The sequence below is a fragment of the Sinocyclocheilus grahami genome, unplaced genomic scaffold (assembly GCF_001515645.1).
Source record: "Sinocyclocheilus grahami isolate Dianchi unplaced genomic scaffold, SAMN03320097.WGS_v1.1 scaffold494.1, whole genome shotgun sequence".
NCBI lineage: Eukaryota > Metazoa > Chordata > Actinopteri > Cypriniformes > Cyprinidae > Sinocyclocheilus > Sinocyclocheilus grahami.
In genome coordinates this window covers 233307-242862 of record NW_015505673.1, presented here as the reverse complement: position 1 = coordinate 242862, position 9556 = coordinate 233307, and the positions used below count along the sequence as shown (strand labels likewise).

Genomic DNA, 9556 nt, shown 5'->3' with positions numbered 1-9556 from the left:
CTAATAAAAATAAGAATGCACACAATGCCTTTTAAAGATAAAAAAGGTTAAAGCAGCAGCATGCATGTTGTCACATCTTTCAGAGGACATTCTTTAGTGAGAGGTGAATTAGGGAGGGTCAGATGAACAACACTGGAAGGCAATGTTCTTCCCTCAGTTCAAGTGACCCAATTTGAGTTAATACTGAACGCAATAAATAGAACGCAAATTGTGTATTGCCTTAGACTTCTTATTAACTAGTGCGTCACTAGTGCACTTTAAACAAGATTAGTCTTCACATTTGTTTTCTGCCAGAACATAAAAGTCAAAGTTTTTGTGTGTTAGCAAACGTTCTTGTTTTATGAGAAATGGCCATTCAGTTTTTGCACTCCTAGAAAGAAAAGAGGATCTTCTCGTCCAGTTGAGTTCCTGGAATGCCACTCTGATGGTGTCAGATTCCTCGTAGCCCATTAGTTGTGAAAACCACTGCTGAACTCTAAATGGAGTTTCCAGAGATGCTTGCTGTAATAACCACCTCAATTTCTTCAGTAACACAATTGAAAACTCAGCTGTGAAGCAGCCACATCAAACAGAGCCTTGTGTGTTATTCACACAACACAACACGAAAGCGGAAAACATAACCTAACCTCAAAGCGTCAATTATCCTATAGGCCAACACCAAATGCATACAGGGTACATAAGTGGGGTTTTTTTTTGCATTTTAAGCCATTTAACTGTTACAGCTCACATTTTAAGATGAACTGGTCACACTTTAGTTTGTGGACCAGTTCTTACTATTAACTAACTATTAATTAAGAGTTTTCCCTAAATAAACTCTTAATTTGCTGCTTATTAATAGTTAGTAACGTAGTTGTTAAATTTCGGTATGGGGTCAGATTAAGGGATCTAAAATATGGTCATGCAGAATAAGGAATTAATACGTGCTTTATAAGTAATAATAAACATTTTTGAATTGGTCCTTAAAATAAAGTGTTACTGCTGAATTTTAGCCCTTTGTGGCTAAATGTTTCCAGATGAATGTTACAATGATTGAAGGTAATTTAATCTGTATGACAGTAATCTCAGACTATGATTTAGCATGAAATATTCAAAGCATAATCACCCACTGATTGTGTAATTTCGTTGAAAAATTCAATGCAATGACTTCCTCATGGACGTCTTGGTGACATATGTCTGCTTACTGAGATAAACCACATCGCTGAGCAGGTTCAGCATGGTTAGTTTCTGACTCTTGCTCTCCATTTTGACAGTTCTGTCATGCATGTTAACACCACAACCACAGTCCCGTTTGGTTCCCAGACACTGCAGTTCTTCAGGAAGCACCTGCCCTTTCATCTCCCCCACAGGAATCCACCACTACACTGGCCGCTCTTCAGAGAAACTTCCCTTCGCCAGGTTTTGTGGGAATCAAAAGTGGCAGTCTCTGTAAAGAGTCTAACGCAATCTCTAGATATTACTCAGCACTTTTAGAGAAGTTTGCAGTCGGAATTGATGTAGCACACAGAAATATACAACAGATGAGGTTTAAGAGTCTTCCCAGCATGCAATTCTATATCTGTGCCTATGATCAGTCCTTTAGTCACAATGCATCTATAAAACCCCTGAGAACAGTCCACTCATACAAGCCTACTCTCATAACACTGTTAAAAAACTTGAGCCAGATGGCTCTTCACTCAATACATTTTTTCATTATTTGGTGATATAATAATGGAGGAACAAGTCATCTATAGCCTAAAAGGCACTTAGCGCATGATCTGAAGTACTGAAAGCAGTCAGTGTTTGATTGCCTGGTCCTTCACACACTCTATGAGTTACTGATGATATATCAATATCTACCAATCATCAGATCAGTCCTACAGATAACAATATATTCTGTTGATTTACAAAGTAGTGAAAGTCTCTTTTAATAGATAAGAAGCAGATGAATAGATAGACAAACAGACAAATAGCCAGGTTTTGGATAGGGATCAATGTATAACAGACTGACAGATAGACACATATATAGGCAGATAGGCAGACAGATCGTAAATAGACACATGTATGGGACAGGCATATAGATAGCCAGAAAGATATACAATGCCACTAGACAGACAACGAGGAGATGGACAAACAGTTAGACAGGTGATGGACAAAAAGACAGAAGGATAGACAGAAAGGCAGTTATAAATGCAAACAGACAGACAGACGATGCACAAACAGACAGATGGATAGACAGGCAGGCATACAAATTGATAGACGATGGATAGACAGGACAGATAAACAATTGGGCAGATATACAGGCAGACAAACAGAGAACAGACAGACAGACATATTAATAGCCACAAGGACAGACAAGCAACAGACAGACAAATAAAAATACAAAAGCTAATAAGACAGACGGGCGATAAAAAAAACAGGAGGACAGACAGACAGGCAATGGACAAACTGATGGGAAAATGGATAGGCAGATAGACAGACAGGCAGGCAGAAGATTGACAAACAGATGGATAGACAGACAGGAAAATTAAGAAAAGATGGACAAACAGAGAAGCAGAAGGATAGATAGTAGGGGTGTAACGTTCTAAGTAAAAAAAATTAATTAAAAAATAATCGAACTGTACCGATCTCCACCGGTATAAACATACCGAACCGTACCAAAACTGTGACTCTGAAACCATGATACAAACCGAACCGTGAGTAACTTGAACCGTTACACCCCTAATAGATAGACAGATAAACGGGCAGATAGATAAACAGCCAGACAGACAGGATTTCTTTGATATCTTTGGCATTGATAATGGAGGTTAAATCCACACGTGGACACATTGTGTATAAGCAGACGAGCGCACTTATAAACACAGATAAGGCAGCATGTCCAAATCTGCAGATGCCGCCATGTTGAAACGACATTCCAAGGAGGAGACCGAGAACTCTCAAACTCTTTCAAAACAAAATGGCAAGTCTCAACATGATGAAGCCGTTCCATACCATACACAGAAAAAACACAGTGCAAGTGCTTCCCTTTAGTTTCTAAGCATGAGGAAACCTCTAATACACAGAGACAAGCCCTTCCGTCACAATACGTTAATGGCCGTAAGGGATAGTTCATCCAAAAAAATGCTTCCATCATTTACTCACTCTGATGTCATGGAACATAAAAGGAGATATTTAGGAGATATTAGAAGAAGCTGCTCTTTTCAATACAACGAATGAGAAAGGTAACCACAGCTGTCAATCAAAATTTTGATTTATAAATTTTCAGTCATTTATAAATTAATTTCATACTGTTCCGCACACAAAGCTTTTTTGTCCTTTTTGGAGCTTGGCTGTCCTTGCTTCACATTCACCTTGATTGTAGAGTGTACATTCTCCAAAACATCTCCTCTGGTGTTCCACAGAAGATAACATGAACTCTCTCTTCAAGAGTGAAGAGAGTGAAAGGAAGTCTCTAGTGCGAGTGAATTTGGGAATATTCGGGTGGCAGGGCCCTGACGAGTGCTGGATAGTGTCCACAGAGGCCCAAACTGTCAGCGGTCAATGAAGCCAAAGCCACTTAAATGAGTACAGATGTGCCACTACTGAAGAGAGGAAAGCCCTCTGACAGCCACTGCAAATACAGAACCAGCTGTATCAGAGCATTTCAGGAGATCTATCCAAAAACACTGCTCGCAAGCAGCCGATTTACAGCTACCATACAGAGAAGAATGAGATCTAGTGCTTCCTCTATAACACATCAAGACAGCATTAGTAACAGACTGATATATCAGATGATATTCTGTCATTTGGAGATTATCAGCCACCAACACTGGCTGGCCGATCACAGATTTGGTAGTTGCCATTTGTGGGTTTAGTTACTGGCATCTGTATCAGTTATTGAAAACCCTTATCAGTTGAGCACTAGTTAAAACTACAATACACTTGAAATTGAAAACCTTCCCCTCTCACGTAGTTCACAAACCTTTCATTGCGTTAGACTGTAGGAGGAGAATAAATGTTGAAATGAAGTGCTATTTTGTGTGTTTTTGCACAAGATTTATATAGAGAGAGATGTGTTAAGGTTTAAGATTGTGTTATGTTGGGATTTACAGAGGTTTCTGGTGTGCTGGGGTTTTGAAAGGTTAAGAGTATAGCCTGTTGTTAGGTCGAAGATGGGCTGCAAACATTCAAGGCTATATTAACTGCAATGTTCAATTATACATGCATGTGTATAGTGATAGTCTCTTTCGTTACATTAGCACATGTTAGCTTGTACTGATGTTAACTAACACTTAACCATAAAGGTTGGTATTAATATGATGCGAGGTAGTTTATTCAATAATTTAGTTTCAAACTAAATAAAAAAAAAAAAGTGTAAAGTTCTACTAACGTAATCTTTGAAATTGTAACTATTAATAATAATAACGGTAGTGCAGTTGTATTGCGTCAGTGAATGAAATGTAGTCTCGCGTAGCCAGACCTTCAGACTGACGGCTGAAGGTCTGGAATCCATGGCAGCTTTCATTGGCATGGTTTGACACCGACATGTCAAACAACCAATCACAGTTTGTTTCGTTCATCGTCACGTTTTCGGGGCGTGGAAATGTCGCCACAATAACAGTAAAACTCTGACGTATTTTAAAGATTCTATGCCGCGAACTTTACATTTTTCACATACTTTTGAGAATCCAGCGTTTAGTTGATCCTGATAAGCGCTCGTCAAGCGAGTTGTAAACACGACGGCTTTCTTCTTTCGTGAGGGGGTTTGGCGTCACGGCATCTTTGTTTCCAGGCGGAACGTTACAGAACGCGACACACACGTCTCCCGGAAATCCATGTAGTCTCGCGTAGCCAGACCTTCAGACTGACGGCTGAAGGTCTGGAATCCATGGCAGCTTTCATTGGCATGGTTTGACACCGACATGTCAAACAACCAATCACAGTTTGTTTCGTTCATCGTCACGTTTTCGGGGCGTGGAAATGTCGCCACAATAACAGTAAAACTCTGACGTATTTTAAAGATTCTATGCCGCGAACTTTACATTTTTCACATACTTTTGAGAATCCAGCGTTTAGTTGATCCTGATAAGCGCTCGTCAAGCGAGTTGTAAACACGACGGCTTTCTTCTTTCGTGAGGGGGTTTGGCGTCACGGCATCTTTGTTTCCAGGCGGAACGTTACAGAACGCGACACACACGTCTCCCGGAAATCCTGTATAATTCAACCAATCCGATGACGACTTCGAAACTCCTGAAGTGTTTCCACTTTTGTGTGCCGTATGCATCTGACGTTTAGCCAACTGTCCGTGACGTCTGAGGCTAAATGAAATGCCACTTCTGCTTTTTGCTCTGAAACCGGCAGCACGTATCCAAGATTTATGCTTTCAGTTTGAATGGAAATCTTATATAGTATAACAGTTAGTCGATCTAAACCAGTGATTGTGCGCTCAACCATGTCGGTGCGCAAATGAGCGGCTTGAACTTATTTACACAGCACATTTTTTATTTTGGTTGCGCATGTGCATCTGCGCATCACTTACGTGCACCCCTATGAATCTGGTAACATTTTATTCTATTGGTTGCTGTACATTCCATGAAAGTTCAGAAATGAAATGTCCAGCAAGATGCGCAAAGGTTAATGCTCTATCACGTTTGAAAATAATGGATCAACTACTGTAAACCTATCCGAAAACATTAACTTGCGATTAAAACGCATTTGCTAAAGCAACCCTTTTAGCATGCTTCTAAAAGTCTTTGATCCGTTTTATCGTGACTTGTTTTTAACGGGACTCGTACGTGAAGGCTCCACAAAGCAAGCGCAATGCTGTACCAGGTGAGCTACCAAGCAAGTTTACCATGTCAGAAAAGCCATACATATGGAGCTGCTTATGTGATTCCAACATCAAAATGTATTAGTCTACAAATCATACACTATGGTAAAAATAAACCTTTATTAATCAATAATTTGCACCTGTAATCGTATCTTCTGTGAAACAGAATCAAAGTTGTTGGTGGTTTCCACTAATGTTCATTTCATGTGGAAATTTAATTGCATGTGGAGGTAGTTTTTTGGAGTTTTGCACAAATGTAGGTAGGTGCGCATTAAAATCATTATAAGTGGCCTTATTAAAGGCAGAGTAAGTGATTTTTCAAAAACACTTTAGAAAACTGATTCGGGCCGAATCGCAAAACAAACTTGTAGCCAATCAGCAATAAGGGGCGTGTCTACTCGTGATGTGGAGGAGAGAGCGTTCAGTGCACGGGACGGACATTAGCCGAGCCGAGCGACAGAAAGATAGAGATGGTGGATAAAAAACAAAAGAGGAAAACGTCTGTGGAACGATAAGGCGAGAAGTAGGACCCGTGTAAATATCGGATCAGCTTTCCAGCGCTGGAGAGAACTCAAGGAGCGGAGGCCTGCGATCGGACGCCGAGGTTGCTTTGTTTCTTCTCAATAGGATGAGTAACACCGTGTCTACAACAGCTAAAGTCTGCCTACACTGGACGCGACCAAACGACCGTTGAAAACCATTTGAAATGTGTGTCAGCACGTCATAAATAGAACCCGGCAGCAGTTTTCTGTCGGGGATTTGTTGCGCCGCGCCGCTCACGTCCGTAGACACGGTGTAACATTGGTTTTGCTTTGTTTCACAGAACTAATCGTTGCCTGGGTTGTGTACGTGTGTGTGGGGCGGAGCTATCAAAATAGGGGCAAGACCCTTTTGGGGTAGGGGCGTGTTTGTTTTGGTGATTTCAAATATCAACATTGGCTACCAGAAATCACTTACCCCACCTTTAATAGGTTAATAAGTGCAAATTTGTGAAGGATTAAATCGTATTGCTCTCTATGTAAGCTAGTTAAATCTGATGACAAGGAATGCCACTGTAAACAAGCAGAAGACACACTCACACCACAAAAGACTAGTGACATCTACATTACACACATGCCAAATGACAGGCTGCACGCAAACACAGCACTCCCTTTAACACCCGCCAATAATTCAGTCTCTGGTTAGTAAATACAGGCTGATGCTCTTAAAGATCTCTGGAGCCTGTGAGCAGAGGGAGGACAGACAGAGAGCACTCTTTTATTCTTCTCCTGTTGGCACCGGTTCCAGCCGATCATCCGTTTATTTACCTCCGACACATGCTGAGCCGGTCTTTCTCACCATAGAGCAGACATTGATCCACTGAGCCAGGCGCGACACACAGATGCCAGTGGACACAAAGACTTCTGACGGAGAGAAGGGGTGGGCAGGACGGATGGCATAATTTCTGGCCTCTAAATGATACATTTGCACAGGGAATACACTCTTAAAAATAAAGGTGCTTCACGATGCCATAGAAGAACCTTTTTGTCTAAATGGTTCCATAAAGAACCTTTAACATCTGAAGAACCTTTCTGTTTCCCAAAAGGTTCTTTGTGGCGAAAGAAGGTTCTTCAGATTACAAAAAGGTAAGAAAGAGATGGTTCTTTAAAGAACCTTTGACTGAATGGTTCTTTGTGGAACCAAAAATGGTTCTTCGATGGCATCGCTTGAAGAACCTTTTGAAGCACCTTTATTTTTAAGAGTGTAGGATTGATTCTGTACATGTGGGTCAAAAATGGCTTGTGTAATGCCAGAAGAAGAGGTAAGGTGTATGAGCCATCTAAATACTGGAAGACAAAACCTTTGACTAACAGCAAAATCAAGGGTCTGAATAGAAAAAAAAGAAAAAAAAAAGAAATCTATATAATAAGATAGACCGCCACACAATACAAGACACTCAACACAAACAAATCAGTGTCTCTATACATCTATAAACGGAAACCACGTTCATCTTATCAACATCCACTGAGAAATTGTGCCTAAACGTTATTCTTTGATACGCAAAACAAAATAAGAGCCATTCTGACAGCTCTCAAGTGCTCTGGGTTCACACTGCATTGAGAATCATTTGCATTTGCATCACACACCAACACATCTATGTGTAGATGACATGCAGCAGGAATGTCCTGCATCTCAGTACTGCTGCTGTATGAGCAGCCTACTAGGTTTCGCTTGTAATAGCAGGGCTGATGTTGCATGCTACTCATGCTTTCATGACTTAAAGAGGAACGTGATGTTTATATTGCGAAAGAACTGACAGATTGGTTGTTTTGAAAAGGAATGATTCCTTGAGCTTACTTTTTGTTTGTTTTTTTGTAAGACAACAGAAGTTAATGAATTTAAAACTTAGTAATTCAATCGTAACCAAGAAATCGGGCTTTACCTTAATAACCATAAGGTTCAGAGTCAAAAGTTCAATTGTGCAAATTGGTCTAACTTAAAAAGGTCATCCAAACTAAAAATGTCAAATATCACATTTAAAAATAAATAAATAAAAGCCTGATGGGTAACAATCAAGCACAATAAACCCACTCTGACATGCATCCAGAAGAACAGATTTTAACTGAAATGTGAAACACTTTATCAGGCTGGGGCAAGTTGTCACATGTTTTAAATGTAAATGCATATACTGTAAAACATGGCTTTTTTTTAGTTTTTTTACTTGGGACAGCAGATTACATTTCAGTACAGCTATTGTTCTCAAATTAGCTGTCGATAAACAGCCGCCTGTTGACAACTTACCCCATACAGAGTGTGACAACATGCCCCGCTATAGACAACACAGTGCTACACAGCCTTCAGTGATCTTTCCTCCTGTAAAATGTTCATGTTTTGTGTGCAGACTTCAGTGTTCGTGTGAACGCAGAAAGTGACTCGAGACATATATCAATGGAGTAAACAGTGTGACAACTAGCCCCGGTCTCCCCTACAGATAAAGAAGCCTCTGCTCCGTGGCTTTCTCCTACCTGAGCAGACTGGAGAGCGGGTGGGAAGAGCTGTGCCCGCCGCTCCCGACATTCCCGGAGGACCCGGAACCACCCGCAGCGGCCGAGCCGGACGACTGTCTCTTCGCGGACAACAGCTTCTCAACGGCGGCCAGATGCCCGGTGCGCGCCGCCTCCAGCAGCTCCTGCTCCTTCCCCATCTCACCGCGAGCAGGAGGAGCGGAGACACGGCCACACCGACCCACTGCACGCCTCTCCGACGCCGCGCGACGCGCTCTCTTCCCGGCGCACCAGCGGCGGCTGTGTCAGGGTTCGTCCCGCTCCAAGCGCAGTCGCTCCGGGGAGCTTTCTCTCGCTGCGCCGCGCGAGCTTCCTCTGGCACGGCTCGGCGCGTCACTTCCTCCTCCTCGGGTGTGCTCCTCGGTGAATTATGCTCATGGTTTGATTACACTGATGCATTTAGGGGACTGAAATCGATGGCGCAGCCCTCGTCTGATCACCAAACCAGCTGCAGGGGAAAGAGTCTCTCATCAAGTGAAGCATCGTGAACAGTGGCAGCACAGACTTATTTCTTTGCAATTCCACAATTAAGTCCAGGCAAAAGAACAGTTTCTTTTACACAGTAAACAGTTAATGTTCTCCCATTGTGCAATTAAAGTACAGTATGTGCAATAACCTTATAATTATGTATCACCCTAAACTTATTTTATTTTATTCTATTCCTATTCCATCCACACCACACCTGTACATACAATTTATTCCTTTTTTTTATGTGGTTTATATATAT

The 9556-nt window shown here is 41.5% G+C and overlaps 1 protein-coding gene across 4 annotated transcripts in view; it reads right to left on the bottom strand.

Moving 5' to 3' along the window:
* The window catches only part of LOC107554220 (ankyrin repeat and SAM domain-containing protein 1A), a 126480-nt gene extending 117131 nt beyond the window's left edge, over positions 1–9349 (bottom strand). For 2 of the 4 annotated variants that reach the window (XM_016236664.1, XM_016236666.1), the window contains exon 1: positions 8791–9349. In XM_016236664.1, the coding sequence (XP_016092150.1) occupies positions 8791–8969 (179 nt within the window). In that variant the 5' untranslated portion in view covers positions 8970–9349. The remainder of the gene's footprint in view (positions 1–8790) is intronic. The other 2 variants (XM_016236667.1, XM_016236665.1) reach the window with 1 other exon arrangement.
* Between the last annotated feature and the right edge of the window lie 207 nt (positions 9350–9556).